We start from the raw sequence: 26,068 nt of genomic DNA on the forward strand, positions 1-26,068 counted from the left end.
TTACATAACTGAGACCATAGTAGCAATACAAATGTGTTCCCAAAACCCTGAGATATCAATAAATATATGTGTGTAGAAACACACACATATATAGTCACCTAGGAGATTAAATCAAACATATGCAAAGGTTCTAAAACTTTCCAAATACTATTCACTAGAAGAACAAATATAAGAATTCCCTCTCATGAAGCAAAATAACCCTGCAGCTCAGGTAAAGACAATATGGAAATATCCATCCATCTTTACTCTCTCTTCATGACCAACAAATATTTTTGAACTATTCCTTGTTTGCTAGGGCAAGCAGAAAATATTCTTTGCAGAGAGCATATAGTTATTATCCATGGATTAAATTATTACATACTAATACATATTAATAGATTAGTATTCTGCTTTAAAAACTTCATTTCTATTATTCAGTTATTGAGAATTCATTACTAAGAAAACTAATCTGCTTTCAAAATATGAACCTTGCAATGGGGGAACTGTAGTCAAACGAAGTAATTAATAAACCCCATTGTTATTTGAGCCCAGTCCTCCTTGTGAAAACCCTGGGAGACTGGGAGACTTCTGGCTGAACTTTTTTTTTTTTTCTGCAATACTAATCATTAACTGCTTAAAAGTCTTCCTTCTATGGCATTATTGTTTGTGAAGAAAGGTAAATGAACCAGATTTTTAAAAGATGCCTAATACATTTTAAAAGTCATTATAACCAAAATAAAAAGAAAATGAAATATAATTTTAAATACAGGAAGAAAGTTATCATAAACTAGATTTTATGAACTACAGTAGCAAATGAGAAATAGAAATCATGTTTTATTATATAAAAGTTTTGATATATAGAAAAACTTAGATTCATACCTGCCACCATAGACTTTAATAAATACCGAGTATGTTAAAGATATAAATTCTCCAGAAAGAGAACCCTTTACAAAATGCTAGTTTCTTTTTATAAATACATCCAATTTAATCTCCCAAAATTCTCCAGGGAGGGAAATAGATGAAGAAATTGTAATTCTGTAATTTAGAGAGTTGAATTTACTTACTCAAAAAAACATCAAGTTGCCAGGCACAGTGGCACATGACTGTAATCCCAGTGGTTTGGGAGGCTGAAGCAGGAGTATCACAAGTTCAAAGTCAGCCTTAGCAAAAGTGAGGTGCTAAACAACTCTGTCTCTAAATAAAATACAAAATAGGGTTGGGGATGTGGCTCAGTTGTAGAGTGCCTCTGGGTTCAATCCCCCAGTACCAAAAAAAAAACAAAAACAAAAAGAAACCAGATCAAGTTAGTGGAACGCCTAGAATTTGAACCAGATCTGAACCTTCAATGCTTCAATATACCATATTCACATAGCACATTTACCTTAACTGCGAATAGGGATAATTGTATGATTATTGAGCAATTAGAAGCCTTAATTAGGGACAAGATGAAGAAATAAGAATACATTTTAGCTTCTACACAACAAAAACTGACAACAAGGATGAAAATGGAGACATTGAGAATGTACACCAAATGATGATAGAGTCAAGATATTTTTACTCCTCTACTGGGCTCCATGAAACCAAATAAAAATAATAAGTAAAATAAGAATAGAAAATAATCCACCTTCAACAAAGAATTAAAAATGGTCACCAACCCCCTCTGTCCAAACACACCTAACACCAAGAATGGTGCTAAATCTAGCAAAATTTGTATCCAAACTTGAAAGGTCTAGAACTAGTGGATTTTCCTCCAGCTCTACTTAAGGATTGCTATTATCTAGATGTTTGGCCCTCTCCCATTCATATATTGAAATTCTAAACCCCAAGGTCATGATAGTAAGAGGTGGTACCTTTAGGAGATGATCAGGTCACAGGGCTGAGCCATCACTAATGGGATGATTTGTCTGATCAAGCAGGCTCAAGGGAGCTCAATCCCTTCCACCATGTTATCGTACAGCAAAAGATTCCATCTACAAACAGGAAATGGGCCTTCACCAAATACTGAATCCGCCAGCACCTTGATCTTGGACACAGCCTCCAGAACTGTGAGAAATAAATGACTGTTGTTCATGAGCATCCCAGCCTCTATTGTTTTAACGTTTTAGTCCAGTCAGTGGACTATAATAAGAGTGGAAATTTCCCTAAAAGTGACACAATCCTTTAGAATCTAGGGATGTAAGAGAACTATAAAATTATCAGAGAACATTCCTGTGGGGACCCAGTTCCACATCACTGGAGCAGGGGAGGGAAAGTTGAAGGTAAACTCGGTAAAAATGTCGCCTGCACTTTCTCTAATTAAGTTGCATGTGTTTACAAATCAATAATAAATATAATTGATAAAAGGAAAAGGAAATAAACATTTCACATTAAAAAGAAGCACAAATGACCAATTCCACCCCCCTGCCTGCACATGAAGAGATACTAAATGTTACTCACATTAGAAAAATTTCCTCATTTACATGATGACGTTTCTCCCTAGACCACTCATAGGACCAGATAATTATCCTGACTCAATGGTTCTTAAGTTCAGCCTGCAATCCCAGAATTACCTGGATAACATGTTAAGTATGAATAATTCTTGTTCTCATTCCCAGAGATTCTGAGTCAGTAAATTTGGGGTCAAGAAACAGGCACTTTCTATGTACTGGCCCAAGAAACATTTAAAAAGGCACTTACCATCTTTTGACCATCTTATTCTTGATTTCTTCCAAAACAAACTGAGCTGCCCAGATCCTGTCTCCAAGTTGGCCAGATGTATAACTAACTGCATCAAAGAAGAACCATATACATGGTGCAACTTTGCCCAAGAGGTCACTTCCAGTGTCCTCAAAGTAGTCAGAGTGATAGCTAAGTAACTACTGCACTATGATACAGGTACCACTGCCATGATCAGAAGTCAGGTATCAAACTAAGACAATACTCTCCAGGATAAGTATGTAGCAAGTATGCAATAAATATGGAAGTAGCACACTTTAATTAATACAGAGCTGGAAGCCACGCTATTCTATCTCCTTGTATTTGAAATACATCCCACACCAGTGACTCAAATTCACAGAAAGAATCAACAAGGTACCTCTCTGTTGGGTGTAAGTATGAATTTAGGGTGCACACTAACATCATGTTTATGGTATTAACATAACTCTTTAGGAAACTGACATTTAAACTCCATGATTTCTAACATCCATTAAATAACCTGGTTGGTGGGCCTCTTGTTGCCATACATAAATTGACTTTAATGAGGGGATGGGATGCTTATCTTCAGGGCTGTAGGTGAACCATCAGACATGTACTCACAACCACAATTCTAGGTCAAAACTCAGACAACCCTGTTTACCTTTCGTCCATCCCCCCAGGCCCAGGCTAATGAACACCTTTCTTCTTGTGTCAGCTCTACTGTACTACATTTGACAGTTAAGGACCATAATGTTTTTTTTTAAAATGTCCTTTCCTCTAACACATGCTTTCAAGAAATATAACTGCATTGAAATTTTTCAATCTATTAGTAACCCTCTACTATGACAATTTGTTGGATAACTTTTCTCTAATGTCAATTCTACAATATCTTTGCCTATGTAGATTACATTTTTTTTTCAAAGAGAACTTGTGCTGGCACATAATGAATTAGCTGCCTTCTTATGGCACTACTTTGAAAAACACTATGTTAAGAGTTCTATGCTCCACATGTAATAATTGAAATGAAAATGTCCTGCTATTTTGGACAATATTATACAAGCTCAAGAACAATCGTTAAATATTCAGAGCATCCCTGAAGTTCAAGGTACCCTTTTATCTGAGTAAATAAAATGACATCAAAGATAAACGCTATGAACATACTAAAAAAAATTCTGTTCATAGAAACAACTACTAAATTCAATAGTTTGGTAAACTGTAAAGTGTGTAAAAGTTATTTAAAACCAATAATATTTGACCATCAATTATTTTGCCTTCATGTGTGTAACTGATACTTAAAATTGGATAGATATTTATATAGATTAATGGTGAAGTAGGAGACGGAATTCTTGCCCTATCTTTGGTCTTTCTGGGTTACTGCTATATCAAGATCAGAAGAGAAAGAAGAAAAGAGACATTACTTTATATAATCTCTATGGTATCTTTAGGCACTAATAGTTCATGCTCTTTTTTCCATAGTATCTGGAAGTTCTCAGGCAAAAAAGAAGTAGCTGTTCTTTATCTACCCAAGCTCAGAAACATGACCCAGTACTGTCTTTGAGGACTATACTCTCCCAAGAAGTAAACACAAAAGAAATAATGGAGCATGAAGTAGTCTCTTCTTCATTATTACAGAATCTTTTAAAACTACTTGCTATGGTTTGACTCTGATTTGAGTGTCACCCAGAAGTCCACATGCTTGAATTATTATCTCCACTGTAGTTGTAGAGAAGTGATGGAATCTTTAAGAGGCGGAGCCTAGGGGAAGATAGTTAGGTCACTGGAGATACTCTCCTAAGAAGGTATTAATATAGTTCTTGAAAGGCCCTCGTTAGTTCCAAGGAGAGTGGTTTGGTATAGAAACAGCAAGCCTGGCCCCTAAATCTCACTTGTTTTCTCCCTTGCCATGTGACTCTATCCCACTGATGTGTGTGCTCTTGCAATGGTGCCATCCACCATGTTGCTTTGCAGCCTGAAGGCCCTCATCAGAAGCCAAACCAGTGGGGTTGCCTGATCTTGGACTTTCAGCTTCCGAAAGTGTGAGCTACATAAACCTCTTTTCTGTATACATTACCCAGCCTCAGGTATTTTCATAGAAAAATTAATCTCTCATGATGCAGAACAAAGGTGGAAACCTTCCTGAAATATTTCCATTGGACATAGTAACAGAGTAGAATATAGTTTTCTCTTTGTGAGAAGCAAAGTCACTTCAGGATCTAGACTTATTTCGCTAATTCTTTTAAGAAAATAAAATTATTCTAATTCAATCATACATAAAATAAAACAAAAATATCTCTATTGAGCTAAACAATGGTCAGCTTCCTATCTGATACATGTTGGTATTATACACTATTGTAAGTTGTCTCTGGGTCTGCTTGGAAGCAGTTAGTTCTGAACTTCTTACATTCTGACTGACTCATTGTGTATAACCATAAATGTACTAAAGTGTTCTTGCTTTGTCCCACAGTTTTTCCCATTGCAACCAAAGGTCTCTCATGTTTATTTTTAATTAATGGTCTTAGAAAATAGTACTAGAAGCACTAAAGCTCAAATTCCTCAAATTCCCCTTTTGTTGCAAACACTAGGAAGTATTTTACATGAATGGGCTCTGATGAGCTAGCTAGTATATAAAAAGAAAATGTCAGCCAAATTATATTTAGCCTGAAAGTCCATCAAATTGAGATCATTTACATTCTTGGCAGTACTCACTACTTCAAATAACCTTGGAACTACCTGAAGAAGTTTTTCAAAATATGATACCAAATATGCCTTACCTGGCCACCTTATACCTTTTCAAATTAGGCATATATTCCCAAATTTAAGGTTTGACTTGGGTAGACAACTTCAAATATTACTTCTTTGAGGCAATTCATTTTTCCCCATTGCTTAAATATAATTTTCTTTTCTCTTTCTCATAAACGTGTCCAACATATGATTCATTTTTCCTCACTTTAGAATACTATGCTGCCCCTCTAATTGCCTAGAGTCTTTCTTTCCCTTCCAAAAAGGCTACACTGTTTCTCAAGAAAGCAAGCACTATTTAGCATACATTCCACAGCAGAGTCTGCCTTGTTTATGAATTATAGTGACAGGACGGTGAAGATGCCTCCTCTCTTTGAAATTCTCCAACCAACATGTATTAGCAATTAGAGAACACTTAACTACATTTTTTTTTTTATGTTGGTTGATGTTGCTGCCAACCTGCAATTTTTTTTTTTTTTTAAAGACTCTGCCCTATTCAAGACACATACTAAGGGAAAGAGAGAAATTAAAACAGGAAAATGAAATCCCCAGTACCGCAAAAAAAAAAAAAACAGGAAAATGATATAAAAATACCATGATAAGCTCTGATTTTTGTTTTTGTTTTTTGGGTTTTTTTCTTAAATTCTCAGGTTTCCAACTTCAGCTTCTCCTTAACGAACATTTGTGATGGTTTAAAAGGTGTTCCTGGCTCAATTTTAATACGTTGCTGATTAGTGGTAATGCCCATGAGGAGCGAGGAAACTGTATTGTTATTTTAACATAATTCCATAAGTACTGTATCATAGAGATTCAATTATATAAATCAGGAGAAAGGTACCAAAATCTGTAAACACACATCCTTGTACTAGTTAAATCAGTTTCTTCATCTTAACTATGTTATTCCAAAACATTTTAAAAATTGAGAGTGCAGGTGAACCATAGGACTTCTTAAAGAGGAACAGGAAGCTTATGAAGTAAGGGAGGAGAGTTTCATTATTCTGCCTTCCTCCCTACACCATTCTTTAGGTCTGGTGCCTTTTTTACAATGCCCTTTGCTACGAGTATCATTCCTTGAAGTTGATTCTGTAGTGGACATGTGTGTGTCTGTGTTGTCAGTATATGTAATTTTGCTTTTACAATGTTGGCAGTAAGAAACAGCCTTCTAATTTTATTCAGCATGATGATAGGCCCTACCATTTTAATTATTTTTTATGTTGTGAGTAATTTATTATTCATTGGGTATCTTCCCTATAAATCTGGTCCTCCTCTGTAAGATGATTTTTTTTTTTTTTGGTGTCCCACAAAGGGTTTCATTGCAATAAGAATCAAGGTGTGTCTACGTTCTTACCCAGAGCCCAAACAATGCCAGCCTTCCAGACCAGCCCAGGAGTTTGGGGTGGGGAAACAGAGTCATTATAGAATATCTTCATCCCTCGGCCCAGAGAGCATCAGAGTTATCACCCATGCCCTCCTAAAAGGGCATCTCGAAGCACATCGTGCCACAGAGCCTAATTCAGGACCCAGAAGACCAGGACTAAAATTAAATCTCATTGGGGTTTGTGTGCAAGAGAGACCGACAGGAATGGATTGGCTCCTTCTCAGGAACATTTGTCTTTTGATCATTTTAATGGTAAGTAGAATTTAAAGACCAAGGAAGGAAATGCAGCCTTCAGGTCTTGTCTCTTTTGTCTCCTTTGGGCTTTCTACATGAAATCTGCTCCATTTTTTCATCTCTTTTTTGCAAAGAGAGATCTACTAGTCCAGCCTCATTTGATTTCAAAGGATTCTCTGTGCCTCAAGGGACCCAATGGCATAGAAAAACAGGGTGAGAAATTAGTTCAATTAGATTTAAATGACCTCAGAGACACAATCTAATTCAGATTAAATGCTAGGAGAGTTCTAAGATTTATAATCAGAAGTAAAATTCTTTTTCATTATCTTTTACTTATATTTAGATCTGAACGATTGCTGTGAAAATTCCTAGTATGAATACATTTGAAATTTGAAAGCGTGTAAAGTTGAACAAGTCCATTTCTTTTAAACAGTTATTTTCCTGAGTTTCTTCAAGGTAGAGGGATGTCAGGTATGTCAAAATTACATTGCAACTAATTATGAAATATTTAAATCCTATTATTAAATCATTCCTCCTACAGGCCAGGAAGGAAATTTATTTAGTTAGTTAGTTTTTGTTTTTTTATTTATTACTTTTTTTTTTTTTTTTACTTTGAACAATTACAGATTCACAGCAAGTTACCAAAATAGTACAGAGAGGTCCCCTAGATCCTTTTACCCAGTTTTCCCCAATGGCAACATTTTATATAACTACATACAATATTAAAACTAGGAAGTTAACATTGATACAATGCATAGACCTTAGGGAAATGACAGGCTTTTTGTCAACTTTTAGTCAGGAAGGAAATATTTAAATGATCTATTTATTTAACATAAATATGACTTTTAAGAGGTTATATTACTTTCCTCAACCCTGGGTGGCCAAGGTATGAAGTGCCTGTCTGGGCACCACACACAGTGAGTATCCTACCCTTGGACAAGGTTAACTATTGCCAATTCAATTAGAAAAGGTTATGTAAAGAAGCAATTAAGCTAGTTTAGATTAGATTAGACTTAAGTCTATGATGATCAAATGACAAAACAAATCAGTAAAAATACATTAAAAGAGTAAGAGAAAGATAAGGGGAGGGGATCATTTGGAAATTATATATTTTTTTTTCCAAGCAAATTAAGCAGATACCCCGTACTTGGCTCCACCTCAGTCTCCCAGGGATGTCTGCAGGGGTATTATGACATAGCTTCAAAAATGATTCCCATGCTATTCCCAGACAAGTGGTATTACATTCATGAACTTCAGTTCTAAAAGACCGGGCAGCCAGGGCTGGGAAAAATGGGAACACATGGTTGACCAGTTGGCATAGCAAGTGTCGTTTCTGGAGTTTACATTTCTATGAACTTCAAAAGCAGTGCAGGAGCCCAACACTGCCAGAGGGCACAGAGCCCAAGCTTGGTAGAGAACAAGAGAACAGTGGTAGAACATTCCGTTCCTTAGTTGAAGAGACATTATTAAACAAGACCATTTTTTAAAAATATTTTAAACTGGAAAACACCAGAGAAGTGCAATGCCCTATTAGAATGATTGCTATTAGTTACTAAATGAAAAAGTTACCAAAGGAAGGTTAAGAGTCGGACTTGTCTTTAAGTAAAAATATCAAATTATCTACATATACCTCTTGGCATACTTCTTCTCTGGGGTATATCCATGCTTTGGCTCAAATAAACATTTTGTTTTCTGCAAGGAAAACTGCATGGGTCAAGATTTTAGAAGCAACTTTTAAGCACTAAAGTTTGCCTCCTATTGCTGTCTGCACAGGCATGTTTTATGAAATGTGTTATTATTTAATTAAAGAGTTAATTCATCTTCTCCTTGATCTTGAAAGAGTGTTATATTTCAGATTCCCAGGACCTCCTTTTGGTAGTATTAATTTATTTTTCTTGGTAATCCTAGTGGTTTGATACTTAATTCTTACCCACTTCTCGTTGATACTAAAATATTTATTTTTGATATTTTATGATAATTGTGATAAACGTAAGTTCTTATGCATTTCTAATAGCTTCCTTAAGATAGCAATTAAAAATGGAACAGGGAAGTAGAGACTTATAGCATATTTTAAGATTGTGACAAATGAAAGAAATGTTTAAGGAGAATCAATATGATATTACAGGTATTATAGGAAAATAAGCATGCCTATTTTTCTTCAATTTCCTACACTTGAACTCTGCCCCTTTTTCATTAACTAAATCAAAGACTCTCTGGGGCATCATTGCAGCTTAAACTAATGAGGGTGTGGTGACCTCTCAGACTTATGGGTACTTTGTGTCAGCTACATCTCAACCACAAAGAGTACTTTAAACAAAGTTTTGACTGACTGAACCAATAAAAGTACCCCAAACTCCAGGTTTCAGTAGGGTGTTTTATTTTATTACTTGAGTCCTTTATCATTTTCTTCCTAAGGATGTTCATCATGTTCTTTTGCTATAAACCCGATGGGGAGGTGAGGTACAATCAACACTGAACCAAGACTTAGACATTCCAGGTTTGAGTCACGGCTGCCCTTCAAAAGGCTGTGTAACTTAGGCGAAAGCGCTCCACTCCTCGGGGCTTTATTTTAACCCAGGGAGAATGTGTGGTTAGACATGATGTCACTAAGCTTCCTCCCCTGTGGAAACTCTGCTATTCTATGACTATCACTACTGAATACCTATGCAGTAGAAGTGCATGTCTGGTTCCTGAATCTTGGTTTCATAAATTTGCCCAGAGAATCTAAAGATTTAGGTAAATGTCCTAGGTTGTGTACATTTTACTAGGAAGGAATCACTAGAGGCAGAAGAGTTACTAGCTGAATGAGGACTATACTTCATCAAGGGATAAACCCATAAAAAACAGCCATTGATCAGATTAACAAGTTTTGTCCATATATGGTAATCATTTATGCTTCATATGAGATATAAACACTCCAAGTAAACATTCTGATTCTTGGAAAGTAAAAAATATTGGTGGTTACATAGAAGCACGTCTCACCTCTCTTGTTTATTTTGGCTGGCAGGTTTCCAGAAATATAATAATGGGGGGCATATTATCTGATTGTTTTTTATTTGTACTAAACAGAGTATCCCAGATCACATTCAGTGGTTGGTTTCAGTACTGCATGTTACAGAAACTCCAAGGGTTACATGGAAGCATAAAATCTCTTACCTCTATTACTTTTTTTCCTTGATCTAAGTGGCTAAGGAATTACGTCCATTAAATATTATTTAAGTCAAGTGAACACATTTGTAATTTTGCCTTCAAATTCTTGCAAAGTCCATAATGGGAACTTCAACTTTAAAAATACATATATTTTATATTCCAAGAGATAGCAAGTATTATCACTATACTGTAACTTTAGTGCAGTTTCTTCAGTGATATCTACCTATAGAATTTCAGGATAAAAATCCTGCCTTAAAAGTATTTTTTGACTCAGAAGATTATGTGATGCTTCTCCTTTTTAAAGGCACTTCTCTTTTTTTAGAGAATGTTGAATCCTAAATGCCTAGTCTGATGATGATTTCTTTTTAGTGTTTAGGGGTCCAGGGAGGACTTCATCACGGAGCAATGAATTCATTGATTGATTGGGCTGTAGCCATACTGCCTTCCCTTTCCCAAGCGGGAAGTCTGTTGGAATTCCTCCCTCAAAGAGAGCAGTTTGATGACAGGGTGTGTGACGAGAGGACTCGAGTGAAGCCCTCAGATATTACTTGCATGAGAAATGTTTGCCCTTCCTTTCTACAGAGAAAATTACATGGCTTACAAACTAAAAGGCCATTACTTGATATACCTTCAATTATAAACAAAAGTGGTATAATTAGGCTTGAACTTGGCAGCTCCACCATATCCCTAGGAAGATGGCAACTACTTTACTCAATAATTTTTATAAGCATTATTCAAGAGAGAACTGCTTATTAATAGGATGGTCCTAGGTGTGCAAATGACTTCAAAACTGACTTCAAAAAGGCAAGTAAGTCATAGACTCACAAATAGCCTCGTTCAGTACCTCTGACTTTAAATGCACTCACTATGGAAGAGAATAATATGTATTCTAATATTGCACTGAACCCAGGAAATGATTTAGATTCCACATGTCTTTTATAAAGTCATCAGATTCCCTCTAGGAGCAAATATTGAAAGAGAAAACAAGACCTAGAAAATTCTCTGCGATTTGCTAAAAGTTAAATGGTCATATATTATTACCATATACTCTGTTATTCCTTTTGGAATTGGGTATATCATAATCAGTCAGAACTTGCATACAGAGAACAGTGCCTATCACATATTTTGTCAATGACACCTTTTCAATGAATGAATGGATCTAGTGTCCACCTTGTGTTTCTTTTGCCAAATCATTTCACAGTATTTCCCATCCACATGTTGATAGACATCAATGTGGTTAGTGGGCTTCAAAATGAGCTTAATCGTTTTAAACTCAGACAAGAAGGAATAGGCTCTGGAGGTAGGGTTTGTCATTGTACTGTCATTTCACCATATTACAGTAACAAAATGTTTTACAATTAACAAAGTTATTTTAACATATGACAAAAATCCTGAAAAGTAAATAGAAGTATTCCTTTTTAGAAATAAGAAAAACAGTCTGGGAAAGAAATGAGAACCCACAATTCGGACAGGCTGAATTTGAATCCAACAGTGCAAGACTAAAAACTCTTTCAACTGGGTCAGAGTTGACTCCTTACACAGGTCCCATTGATGTACTTCTTTTATAATGTCAAATACTTTCCCATATTTTTTTTCTTTTATCTGCTTGCCCTCTCTTTTAATATGCAACCCTTTCTAGGCAAGAACTATGTCTTACTCTCCACTGAATTCTCATAAATTAACACACACACACACATATAATTATTTTCTTCAGCACTTTCCAGTTCTTTCATTAATGCAATTTATTATAAGGACACACAGAGAAAAAGAGAAGACAAAAAACTCTGTCATCAATGAGGCCCACAGAAACCATCATACATTGAGGACGTCCCGCATATCTCCAGGTTATTCTGTTCCCTCAACAGCAGGTGCCTCCAACTCCCATTTCTAGTATTCTGCCACCATGGTGACTGGTTCAGCCAGTTCCATTCTGCGTGGGTGTCTTTTAGCTAGGCTTTCAGGCCAAGCCACATCAGAGGATCATGTCTGGCCCACCTATGCTCTGAAAAGCACAGGGCAAGGGATGTTCACAGGAGAGGAGTTCTGCAATTACCCAGGAGCCCATAAATATTCTTCAGAGCTTCAGGTTCACAGAGTTATGTTACTTTGTACAGTTTGGGAAGGCGATGTCATTTCACATTTTCACCCATCCCGGGTGTTTTGGAAAGTAAGGAGCTCCTGACAGGGTTCATGATTTCAGAGGGCTCCAGGGTAACACCTGCTGAGTTCCTTCAGGAAGACTCTCACATAAAGAGGTGGCTACTGTCATCCTCATCAGTAAAGTCAGCTGAGCAGAGAGCAGAAATACCAGAAATACCTGCACAACACAGGTACTGTTAAATGAGAATTTTGACATGGGCTGGGATCTAGCATTGCATTTCCCTGGCATAAAAAAAAAGTCAGGATCAGTGAAAAGACTTAAAGGAGGTTATTCTCTAGGATTCTTAGGGTTATTTGAACTGAGCTCCATAGAAAGGATGAGTGCAAAATAAGAGGAGCTCAAATGCTTTCTTATTCTCTTTGAGTCAAAGACAAGTCTGGTTGATGAGGCTACTTTGCAGTCTCTAAAAATGATTGACTAGTACTTTTTATATGACCTGTGTGCTATGAACACGTCCTCTCAAGCAGAAGAAAACTTCTGGCATTCTTCTCTTTCGAGATGCACCAAAGGTCTGCTGAGTCCTTCCATTTCTCACCGTGATTCCATTTGGATCAGAGCCTGAAGCAGGTGTCCTGGAGGGCTTGTCCAAAGGCACATTGCTGGCCAAGGACAGAAAAGACTCACACTCAGCTCTTCTGCCTCCACGTCTAAGGGATTTGTGTCTTTAAACCACATTGCTTTTTATCGAGCCAAACTTGATAATATAAGCCAAAGCATCCACTATGGAACAAAATTTATTTGACTTCATGTGCATCAATTTAAGAACCTTGATACCAGCTTAATTGTTATCATAACAATGGTCTTCGGTTGGGCACGTTCACTGACATGCACGAGCAGCTCAAAGGGTAGAGCGCACACATAGTCTTAAAGGAACCATTTTCTAGGTCCTCAGCATCTATATTCTTTCTGTAAATTGAACTAGCTGAATACACACCTGAACCCAAAGTATCAGGTGGTTCTCCTCTACCCATTCCCCTTTTTAAAAAAAATTACCCAAGGAATATATTACTAAGTTGCAGTGCAATTAATTGTAAAACTATCTGGGGCATTAAACTACAAGACAATGTTAGTATTGAGAAAGAAAATTGACTCAAATACTTTTTTTTTTTTTTTTTTTTTGGTAACCAGGAATTGAACTCAAATCAAGTTTTATTTTTGTATTTAAATGTATCACATCAAAATTTCTATATTTTCATATTGTTTGTTCTGTTCATTATTATTGTAAGGTTAGTCTAGTCCACCAGATCATCAATGGAAATAGGATATAAGAGTTCAAGGAAAAATAGGAATAAAATAAATACCAATTGTTAAAGAATTTAGATCCCTTTTTTTTGTCCTATTGGGTGATACTAGGCATCAAATGACAAGGTTTAGTTAACACTATAGAAAGATTTAAAGAAGCACATCTCTTTTCAAAAATTCTTTTTCTGTTGTTTGATTTTTGGGGGAAAGGGAGAACAATTTCTTTTATTTCTTTTTTTATTACTATAACTCAACTCACATTAATTGTACAAATTAATGGGTTTCACTCTGACATTTCTGTCACACACATTTATTGTTCTTTAATTGTATTCTCCACTCTCCCCCACCTGCCTTTCCTTCCCACTTCCCCTTCTTCTTTCAGGCCATCTTCTTCTGTTTTTCTTGTTGTTGTTGTTGTTGTTGTTGTGTTCACGTGTGAGAGAAAACATGTGGTACTTGTCTTTCTGTGTCTGACTTATTTCACTTAACACAATGACCTTCAGTTCCATCCTTTTTCCTATAAATGACATTTCATTTTTATTTATGGCTGAATGATATTCCATTGTGCATATATGCTATATTTTCTTTTCCATTCATCTGTCGTGAAAATGCCATAATAAAAATAGTTATGCAGGTATCTATTTTGTATGCTGACTTCATTTTCTTTGGGTGCACACCCAGGAGTGGTATGGCTAGATCATATGGTAGTTCTATTTTTAGTTTTCTGAGGAATCTCCATACTGTTTTCCATAGTGGTTACGTTAGTATTGTATTCCCACCAACAATGTATAGGGCTCTTTTTTCTCCACATCTTCACTAACATTGGTCATTTTTAATTTTTTTGATAATAGCCATACTGTGAGGTGGAAATTCAAGTGGTAGTTTTGATTTTGCATTTCCTTGATGGCTAAGGATGTTAAGCATTTTAAAATAAATTTTGGGGCCATTTGTACTTGTTTTTGGAGAAGTGTATGTTCAGATCCTTTGTTCATTTCTTTAACGCATTTCAAAATGTCTAAAGTTTTCATGAGCAAAATTTGTGAAGACCTTTGCAAAGAGAATATCAGTACTAGTCAACATAAACATTAACATTTACTCAGAGCTGGGGCACAATTATATGACTCAAATACTCAAACAGAATCAGACAATTTGATAACATAATACTAGGTGATTCCAAAAAAAAAGTTTTAGGTGTTGAAAAATATAAAAATGAGTCGGATGGGGACTTGGACCCATTCTCAGTTGCTGTTTTAATACTTTATGGGTACAGGATTAACCTGTAGGCTTGTCGTAAGCAGGCAGAAACCACAGAGAGAATGAGTTGCACCACAGAGTGAAAATGACCTTCCACATCTCTAAGTGAACTGTGAACAGAACCCAGCTACGGTTCACTCTCACTGCTTTCAAGTTAAAATTAGGTGATTAACTCTGAAGTTCTACAGCTCTGCTTGTCCACACCAAGGTGGGTGGGGAAGCAACATAATGATGCTACTGTGGTTCCATGGGGTCTGAGACAAGGTCCGGAAGGGAGAAAGGAACAACTGGAAGAGAATATCAAAGAGGAGAAAGAAAGAGAGTGGTGGAGAAGAGGGAGGAAACAGAAACTAGTGTGAAGCCAACGAGGAGGACAGGGAGATACTTGTTAATAAAGAGCTCGTGTGCTCTGAGCTCACCAACCTGGCATTCACCAAGGTAGGGCTTCCAGTTAACCTCCCACTGAGAACCACATGTCGGAGTTCAGTCTGCAGCATGAACTGCTCAAGGCATTGTTTCTCAGTTACCCTAATGTCCCAGTGACTAGCATGAAAAACAGCTACTACTAAGTGATATGTAAGGCAACCATCAAAATGTATGTCTATATGTATTCATGGACACAGAACTTACCATGATAGCCATTGAGTACAAAAGGAAAATCACGAAATTATATACAAATGGTTTCTTTTCCATTAAAAAAAAAAAAAAAAAAGTTAGCCAGACATGGTGGCATATGCCTGTAATCCCAGTGACCCAGGGGACTGAGGTATGAGGATTGCAAGTTTGAGGACAGCCTCAGCAAACTAGCCAAGCCCTAAGCAACTTAATGAGGCCCTGTCAAAAAATGAAAAATAAGAAGGGATGAAGATGTGGCTCAATGATAAAGCACCTCTGCATTCAATCCCCAGATCAAAAAAAAAAAATTATAGTTTGTAGAATATGGGTTTACAAAGAAAAAGTGTGAAAAAAAATTGCCAATCTCCTATTAGTGAGATCCTGTTTGATTTTTTCGTGCACCTTCTAGAATCATCTGCTTCTCTAACATCAAAAATTTAATCCCCAAAATAATTAAATAAAATAACACATTCTAGGCAACTGAATAATATTATCTTCTAGTAGCTATTGATATTCATTCCCAGGCATAGATATTTTACTAATGTCTAATAAAATTGCACATGAGAAAATGAGTTAAGAGGAGACTCAATTCCCACCAACGAATCTCTAATCTCTGTTGTTGCCCTTCTGGTCTCATCTGCCATTACAAATCTTGCCCATACCCTCCCTCTGCTCCATCTTACACCGGCCCCCACCTCAGAATTTACTCTGGCCCACACTACCTGTCCCAGTCTCCAGCCTCAATTCATGGTTCCCCCTGCTCCCTGATTGGCTGGAGTTCACAACAGCTCCTTATCTCCTCCCTAACTCCACTCTGCCTCCACCACCACCACCTCACCACCCTGGGGTAGTCCTTGTGTCCTCCTTTCCTCACTCCCAGTTTGCCAAGTTCTACAGAGAAGTCACCAAAGAGAAGAAATAAGCACCCTATTCTTACCTCCTCATCTCAACTTCTCCACAAACTCTTCACCAACTATGGAATAATGTTTTTTTTCTGTTTCCAATTTTCTGAGTTCTAATGTTTCCTAACTCAAGAATACAGGGTGGGCCTCCCTCTCTCTTCTATCCCATGGCATTTAGCTGGCTTCCTGTCACCTCCCTAAAGACATCTAGAGACTGTTGACAGTCACTTCTAGCCCTCCTCATGCCTGCTCACCACAAAAGTGAGGGAATAGAGATGTGAGTCATTTTCCTCCAATTATAGCTCTTGATTTTTTTTTCTTCTTTGTTGTATTCTTCTGTTGGTTTTTGAAATGTTTATTTTTCGTATGACATGCATGTGTATTTGATAACATATATATATCATACTTATGACATACATGTTGACATTCCACTCCAGAGGAAGAAATATTCTTTCTCATTATCATCTAACTCGTTTACTCATACTTTTAATTTAACCATTCCTACTCTCTGAATCATAACTATAACTACTCTTTCCTTTCCTCCTCTTCCTCCTCCCTTTCTCCCTTCTCATTCTGCCATTCTTTTCCCATAAACCCCTTCTCCTCTCCCTACAGATTATATATTTGGTCATGGTTTTCCAACCTAAAAAAAATATGCCTTGATTTAATGAGACTTTGAACTGCTTCAAACCTCTTATATTTCTCTTTCTTGCTAACTTATTCAAAATATAATCTATGATTGCTATTTCTATTTTCTTAATAGCTGATTTACTGCAGTCTGATATACGCCACTCACAAAAGTGAGCAATGACTGCCTGCTTTAAGGCCCCAAGGTCTCTCAGTTCCCTTTCTCCTTGACTTTGCTACCACACATAAGCCATTAAATAGTCCTTGTTTGTCTGACTTCTTAGCACTGTACTCCTTATTGCTCTGGCTATCTCTCCACCTTCTTATCCAATCTTGTCTTCTTTCTAAACTCTGCATCCATACCAACCATCCACATTTCTCATTCTTCTTACACTAAGAACCTGCTCTGTGCCACACAGTGTCCCTTGTCCTCTATCAGAGCCCTCTGCCTCCAGACTTCTTCCTACAGTTCCTTGCCCAAGAGTAAGCCTTTCCCACAAGACTCTGTTTACTCCATTTATCTTCTGAGACTGTTTCATTTCTTGTCCTTATTTCTTTCAACTTCAAATAAGGCTGTTCAGAAAACTTTCAGCTTTTCAGGTTTTGTGTCTATTCTGATATTAGAAGTGCATTGAAAATAAATGGAACAAATTTCAGCTATCATCTTCCCTCAGTGATAGTCTCTTGCTAAATTTTCCATTTCTGTTAGTAGTACTTCCATTCTCCCAGAAAGTTAAGCTAAAGTCACCAGAATTGTCTGACTCTTCCTCCCTCAAACCCTCCATCAGTTTTTGGGGTGATATCTTTGGGGTGATATCTCCCTTCTCTCTCCATTGCCACTGCAGCCCTGAGGGACCTATTCTAACTATGTCTTACCTAATCAATTGCTAATTCCTAAGTGTCTTGACTTAGAGTGCTTTGCTTTGTAGTCTTTCCTTTATATCAGTGTTTTAAAGACAATGTCTTTGTCACTCCCTGCCTCTACCCAGTTAAATCCAAGCTCCTTAGCCTGTTGCATAAAGCACCTCATGATCTTCCTTACAACTGACATTCTGAAATTTGCTCCAAGACACCTCAACCTTCCCCCTAATATTTACCATTTTTATAACATCCTCGGAAGCCTAGTGCCTTTCCATGTGTTCTGGTTTTACTCTAGCTGAAATGTTCTTCCTTATCAATTCCTCTTATCAAAATAGCTTCATCCTGCAAATTCTCTTCGTACCCCCACTTCCCTATGAGGCCTCCCTCAAACTTGTTACATGTAACCTTGAGTTACATGTTCTACCCTTCCTTTGAGTACATGAGTGCCTCCATTGAAGCAGGTAGCTTATCCTGCCTTGCTGAAGAGTTATTCTTTCATTTTCTCTAAAAGTTTAAAAACCCTTCAAATGAAAAAGTCTTACCTGCTTTTTTATTGCTCAGATTTATTCTATATTATTAATTAATGCATATTTAAGAAATAAGTTAATGAAAAAATACCGCCAATGCTTTTATGACACTGCTTCTTTTAAATATGAAAATGTATGCTAATACTGTGCCTTCCATGACAGGTGGTGTTGGAAGTAAACAGCGAATTTATTGTCGAGGTAATGTACAATAAAATTATTTTCTCTACCTAAAATTAAAAGAAAACTGGATTTTATAATGTATCATATGTCAAAAATTAGAATATTTGAATCTGTAAACATCCAGATCAAAATTAAGAGGAACAACCTCAACCACATTGACATAGCAATGACAAAGCCCAGAGTTCCAAACTTCTATTTAGAGCAGGCTTGCAACTGTTCAGTGTCTCAGTAATGACTCCTACTCATCAGACTATGTTAGTAGCTTAAGTATATGTCCCCCAATCTATGGCAAAGCAAAATAAGCAAAGAAATGGTTCAGAATGTAAGAGGAATTTTAGTCACATCAACAAGATTGACAATTGATGGTCTACGAATGAGGAAAAGATGCAAAAATAAAAAACATTTGCAAGCATCACTAACTAAGCCAACAGAGAATTGGGTAACTTTTCGAGTGAGAGTCACAGGGCTGGGAATATAGCTCAGTGGTAGGGTAGAACACTTGCCTAGTACCAGTGAGACTATGGGTTCAATCTCGGCACCCCCCACAACCCCCCTCCCACTCACACATGGAAAAAAAATACACTGGGACTCAGGAAATAAACCTATCTCTGGTGATGCTTAATTTTATTATCATAGCTTGATTTTCATTATAATCCTCTGGAATCATTGGAAAAGATGAAATTACTTTTCTAATCTCTATTTACAAAATATATGTACCTTTCAAGATATTGTATTAAAATGAGGGAAAATATAAATGAGTTGGTTTTTGTAAAAATAAATTCCATTCACATGGAGCGTCTTCTTCCCCAAAAGTGGTTATTAAATAAAATCTTAGCTTAAGTAAACATATAATCACTTATGCTTCAATAAGGACATCAGGACTTCCAAAAATAAGTTCACATATGTATATATTTATGCATGTAGTAGTGTTTTTAAACTCTATAGTACTGTAAAATTCTTAAGCACTCATCAACAATAGCAACATGAAGTTATAAAGTTATATAGCAAACAGAGATACAAATATACAACACTGAGAAACCATAAAGGTATGTATAAGATGATTTCTGGTCCCATCAATTCAGTTAAAAATATTCTTCTAATTTTGCAATAACATATTTGGATGTTTAGCCACAGTGGTGTCCCTTATCAAAAGAAAAGAAAAAATCCCTTCCCTCTTCTAGTTGAGCACAACTATCCAACTACCACTTTGCATGGGCCATGCTCACATAGAAGAGTGCAATCTGCACTCTAGAGATGGTAAAGTCTGATCCGAGCTCAAGGAAGGGTGAAGTAGACTAGGCCTCTACCTGGTCAGGATGGATGAACTAGAGAAAAATCCCACCTGCTGAGAGCACCATAGACAGCCAATGAAAGTTGTTTCACTAAAAGTAAGATGATTCCAAAAGAAATAGTAGTCAAAGGTGTGCAAGTTTTATCTATCCAGAGTTGTGATTTAGTATGGGGAAAAAAAAATCCGTTTGTTCCTCAAATTCAACACCATTGTTTTATTTCTTCTGGATGCTCCTTACAGTGTTAAATAAATGTCCATCCTAAGTAACAGTGCTTTAACACTGTAAGATATATGAGTCATGTTTTGCTTAAGGTGAAAGAACTAGACATTGAAAATGGCACGACAACTTGGCAAACCGTCCGAAGACAAAAGAGGGAGTGGATCAAGTTCGCTGCTGCCTGTCGCGAAGGAGAGGACAACTCAAAGAGGAATCCAATCGCCAGAGTAAGTGGTGACAAGTGGGACTATCCTGAGCTGCTAGCAGATGCTTTTGTGGGCAGGAAAGCTCTAGAACATGCGCAGTCTTTGCTATCCCATAGTGATTTAAGATGGCATGTGGCCATTTGCTTGTGTTACTGAGGCACTTTTTGAGTACCACGTCCTGGGTGGTATGGAGCAGAGAGTCTTTTACAAGTGGTCCAAGAAGAAGACTTGGATCTCCAACACCTGTGGATTTTATTTGTTTGTGTTCTGCTCATAATTGCATGTATGTGTTATAGGAAATTTATGGTAGCCTGAAGACTCTCTCTCCAAAAAGTCAAGGGTATACTGCTCTTGACTGAGTTAAGCAAGTTGACTGAGTTAAGCAAGATGGTATCAAATGTTCCCATCAGATCTCTACAACCAAGACAGAAAGGGTATTAAAAGGCCTTCAGAAGCCAGGCCTGATGGCACCTCCTGTTTCCCAGCTACTGAGGATACTGAGGTGGGAAGATCACAAGTTTGAGGCCAGGCTGGGCAATATAGGGAGACCCTGTCTCAAGGAAAACTGGTGGGGGTGCTGAGGATGTAGTTCAGTAGGAGATTGCTTTCCTAGCATACATGCTAGGGTTCAATAAAAGAAAAAAAAAAAAAAAAAACAAGAAAAAATTTGAAAAAGACTTCATAAACAATGGTTACCAATAAGGAAAAAGAGCTAAAGGAGGAATGATGTGTAATTGATTGATCCATGAAGGCTGGGATCCACATTTGCATTCACAGATTCACCAGCTCTTTCTGGCTGTCTTGACCTTGGGCCACTATTGAAATCAATAGCAGTTTATCTACCAAAATTTCTCCTACCCAGCTTTACATTAAAAATAAAGTATCAGCCAGGAATGATGGTGCATGCCAGTAATCCCAGATACTCAGGAGGGTGAGGCAACAAGATTGCAAGTTCAAGGCCAGCCTGGGCAACCTAGTGAGATCCTGTCTCAAAATTTTAAAATGGTCTGTAGCTCAGTCGTACAGCTCCCTTAGGTTCAAATTAACAAACAAACAAACAAAAAATAGAGTAAGTATTAGCAATGATGTTACAGGTGCAACCTCAGCTCAAAAAAAAAAAAAAAAAAAAAGGCTAGGCACAGTGGCACACAGTTATAATCTCTGCTACTTGGGAGGCTGAGGCAGGAGGATCACAAGTTTGAGACCAACCTGGGAAATTTAGCAAGACCCTCAAAAAACGAGGGTGAGGGGATAGGGAAAGCTTTTAAATTATATTTTATTTAAATTATTTTTAAATTATTATTTTTTGTTAATACTATAGGATAGATAGATTTTATTTTTAAGAGAAATGCTAATTATGCAGGGATAGAAGAAAATATTTGCCTAGATGTATAAGCTTCATTCAATTCAGAGTTACACCTTTATGTTATCCCCCTCATAATGCACATTCTTTTTTATTTGCTTTGTGGATATTCCTGAGTTTTCTTCCACATAAAAAAGATCTTTGGAATAGACCTGAGCTAACTGAAGTTTTATTCCCCACTGACTTGAATTAATTGTAGCTGTTTCGATAATAATTCCTAATGTTTACCAAATGTTTTCATCTTTAGTATTCAGATAAGATTTCAAAATGTAAACTATCTTATTTTGAATTTATTAGCAACAGTTACAAAGCTATTTTTAAAAATCCACATGGTAGAGAGCCAGGCATGGTGGCATACACCTGTGCTCCCAGTGACTTGGAAGTCTGAGGCAGGAGGATTGCAAGTTTGAGGCCAGCCTCAACAACTTAGGCCCTACGCAACTTAGTGAGACCCTGCCTCTAAATAAAAATAAAAAGGGGCAGGGGATGTAGCTCAGTGGTGAAGTGCCCTGGGTTCAATCCCCTGTTACCTCCCCCCAAAAAAAATCCATGTGGTAGAATATTAACCATAAAATCTATTTGTCAGAAGAGTGATACAATAAATCAAATTTTTTTTAATTTTCCAAACACTGTATCTCTCTTCCAATTTTCTTAATTTATCTGCCATTTTGGCTAACTCTCAAACCCAAGTCTAAGCAGGGTACTTATTAATATAACATTCTTAAATGCTGACAATTCTGATTTCTTCTATCAGATTGCCTATATGAAAACAAAATCAGAGAATTGAACGTATTGCTAATATAACAAATCTAACATCAAGTGTGTGTATCCCATATGCACATATGCATTGTGCTGGGGCTGTAAAAAATCATCTCATACAACAAACCTATCATGGAACAGTATTGTCCTCTCTATGAGCTGGTGCTTGATTAAGTTCAGTGATTCTAAGGTCACATGGGACCAAATCTTGGGCTTTCAAATCAAAGCCCATCTGACTACAATTCCTATTTCCTTTCATTCCATTACATTCTGAAGCTAATGATCTGCTCTCATAATCCTAACCACTTTGCCCACAGATTCGATCAGACTGTGAAGTGAATCAGAAGATTACCTACCGAATCTCCGGAGCAGGGATTGATCGGCCACCTTACGGAGTGTTCACCATTAATCCTCGCACTGGGGAAATTAACATCACTTCAGTGGTGGACAGAGAGATAACTCCACTATTCTTGGTAAGTCACAGCAGTGTGTTGTGATTTATTAATATTTTTTTTCTTCCTTTTTAAAAAATCATTTCAGGAGTATGGCTGACTTTTGATAAAACAGTACAATGAAACAAATGAAGGACTTGACGGGGTGGGAAAATTGTAAAAATGAAAGTTTATAGTGCAGGATTCTCTTGTGTGTTGCAGTTGCATGTGACCAAATGTCTTGATGACATTTAAATTGTAGATGATAATATGGTCCGACTTCGGTTAAAAAAAAAATGCTTCTTTACTTATTGCATCATGCATTTTCAAACACGTAACTTTATTTCCTTTGGTGGAGAATGATAGCTTTGTTTTTTGTTTTTTGTTATTTTTTCTTTTTTCCAACTTTCCACAGATCTATTGCCGGGCTCTGAATTCACGAGGTGAAGATTTAGAGAGACCCCTGGAGCTCAGAGTCAAAGTTATGGACATAAATGATAACCCCCCGGTCTTTACACAGAATGTGTACACAGCCAGCATCGAAGAAAACAGTGATGCCAGTAAGTCAGAAGATGCCCCTTCTTACCTACACCGTATCTAACTCCTTCCGTCAAAAGCGTTAGAACACTAAAATACTGGTAATTAAAGATCGGAAAAAGTTCGATTTACCTTTTGAATAAACTCTGCAAAGCTCATCCTAAAACTCAGGAAAAAAAAAAAAAAAACCTCATACCTAAAAATACTAAATAACCTCTTATTTTTAGAAATTCTTGCACATGCATCAAGCCAGTGCTCGCACCCTCCTCAAATCTTAGTCCACAAGAGTAACCTGAGGAAGAAACCATGAATGTTAAATAAGCCCCCGTTCAGGTCTGTCCTCAAAATTGTTGGCTGAACCACAGCAGGCAGAGTGATGGTCACACCTGCACAACTGAACCATGGGAGACTCACTGAGAGCACTCCTCTGTCCTCAGTCTATGCAGTCAGTGACATTATCTTCTCTCATTTGTTTCATTCCTTTCCTTCTTGCTTAATTCCGTTCCCAAGTCTAATGCCCCTTTGCTTTCTCCCTTCACATCCATTCTCCTGAACTTCCTTTCTTTCTTCCTCTTAGGCTTTGCTTCTGGGTGCTGGTACTCCTCTTCGCCTGTCTTCTTGCCCCCTCTTCCCCACAATCCTCTGACATCCCTTTCCCTTCCAAATCCTGCCAAAAACCTCTAAATCCACTTGGAGGGAAATCTTGGTGGAGGGGGAGACAAATTTCAGAAGCAAAGCAGATAAACCCAAACTGTTTTTTAATGTATAGATGGGAGAATATAAAGAGGCAGAGAGAAGGATTTGCCAAAAGGAGGCAAAGCAGAGAGTGCTTCCTTGGTAACTGACTTTAAAACAGCCTTGGTGAAGGAAGAGAAGGCGAAACCCTCCACCAAGCCCCCACCATCACTGATTAGAAGTTATTAATGTTTCCTCCAGAGATATTAGTTACTGGACAAAGGTTGTAGGGCCAGGGTACAACCTTCATAGACTGTGAAGCCCTTGAATCCTGGCTCTTTCTATTAAGAGGCTCCCTGGTTCCCTGGAGTAGGATTTTTTTTACTTTGATAGCTGCAAAGCAAAAGTATGTCAGGGAATCTGTCAACTCTGAAAAACGTGTCCCATGCACTACTGTCTTTGCAGATTGGCTTAGGATGCCTGTTCTTTGTTTCTATGAATAATCAAGAATGTCTTATTTTCCTATAGGCAAATCTCCTTTTCAATAATTATGTATTTTGACTGCTTAGAAAAGTGTTATTAACTTCCAGTGTAACCAATAGTAATTCTCAGGTTTCTGGATGAGTGACAATTAAGAATGTGGGTGCTCAGTAAATAATTGCAATGTTGAATTTTTTTACTAAGTTATAATCTTTCTTAATTGGGCATTTTAAATTAATTTCACAATATCATCGCAAAAAAATGAAACTGATAAAATCACTTCCTTTGTCTTTTGATAATCTTCTGAACTTCTTTTTCACACATTAAAGAACACTATATTTTGCTACTAATTTGCCATATAATTATTTAAGGAGTAAAGTACTTTATCGACAGTAGAAAACTTTCATAGAATCACACCACTGCTGTTTTAGTAATCACCAGCATAGCTATAAGTTATGGAAAATATTTTCATAGAAAACTCTAATGGAGGGAATTAAGAAGTCCAACCACTCTTCCTTTTCATGTCTACTGATTTGCTGAATTATGAATTAATTCTAATGGAGTCCCAACCATTGTCTGCCACAATCTTCATTTCCAGATGCACTGGTGATAAAGCTAAGTGCCACAGATGCAGATGAAGACAATCATTTGAATTCTAAAATCGCCTACAAAATCATCTCTCAGGAGCCCGCAGGTGCACCAATGTTCATTGTGAACAGGTACACTGGAGAAGTTCGCACCATGTCCAGTTTCCTTGACAGAGAGGTAAAGCCTTCTGTGAATGGAATGGTCAGAAATATAGAATTCATTTTTGAAGAGGCAAAGATGAAATGATCTATGTATGACCTTAATCCAATGTGAAGGAGGGAAGGAAAAAGATTTCAGTCGTTTTTAATGAAAAGATCAATTACATAGATTTTATTTAATGTGTATATGAAAGAAAAGACAAATGAAGGCACTGAAATGTGTTGGATTCTATTCAAGACAAGACCTAAGTCTTACAATTTTTTTTCATCTTAATTAAGCAACACAGTATGTACAACCTACTTGTGCGGGGCTCAGATCGTGATGGAGCTGCAGATGGGCTATCCTCTGAGTGTGACTGTAGAATCAAGGTTTTAGACGTCAATGATAATTTCCCCATCTTAGAGAAGACTTCAGTAAGTGGTTATTCTTATGATCTTTTTTCTATAAGAATCAGTAATCGATTTGATTTCCTACTAGTTTGTGAACCTGGTTCTGCTATTTGTGTGGATGGACTCTGCCTTCTTCCATAAACCTTGGAAATTCTTATGTATAATAATATAATTTAATGTTATATGTTTTTCTTTAATTCACCATTTCAAGAAAACCTCTTTGAAAGCAAAAACTACCTACTCCATATGCTCTCCTCACAGAAATGTATTGATATAACTGAGAATAATATAACAATAGTAATATGTTCATACCTGACTCATGATTGCCTGAATTAAATCCACCAGAATCTCAAGCAGTCTCAATTTCTATTTTCATATTCAGGCATAAAGAAACATAAAATTCAAAATACCAGGGACAAATCTGGCTTGCCACCTGTTTTGGTTTAAAAAA

The 26,068-nt window shown here is 37.0% G+C and overlaps 1 protein-coding gene across 1 annotated transcript in view; it reads left to right on the top strand.

Annotated features, from left to right (window-relative positions):
- Window positions 1-11,009: 11,009 nt before the first annotated feature.
- Window positions 11,010-26,068, top strand: part of Dsg4 (desmoglein 4) — a 33,291-nt gene continuing 18,232 nt past the window's right edge. The window contains exons 1-8 of the mRNA XM_047526796.1: window positions 11,010-11,050; window positions 14,840-14,846; window positions 18,505-18,540; window positions 20,126-20,257; window positions 22,676-22,831; window positions 23,205-23,349; window positions 25,080-25,246; window positions 25,507-25,641. Coding sequence (XP_047382752.1) covers window positions 11,010-11,050; window positions 14,840-14,846; window positions 18,505-18,540; window positions 20,126-20,257; window positions 22,676-22,831; window positions 23,205-23,349; window positions 25,080-25,246; window positions 25,507-25,641 — 819 coding nt within the window. The remainder of the gene's footprint in view (window positions 11,051-14,839; window positions 14,847-18,504; window positions 18,541-20,125; window positions 20,258-22,675; window positions 22,832-23,204; window positions 23,350-25,079; window positions 25,247-25,506; window positions 25,642-26,068) is intronic.

Source organism: Sciurus carolinensis, chromosome 15, assembly GCF_902686445.1.
Source record: "Sciurus carolinensis chromosome 15, mSciCar1.2, whole genome shotgun sequence".
NCBI classification, from domain to species: domain Eukaryota; kingdom Metazoa; phylum Chordata; class Mammalia; order Rodentia; family Sciuridae; genus Sciurus; species Sciurus carolinensis.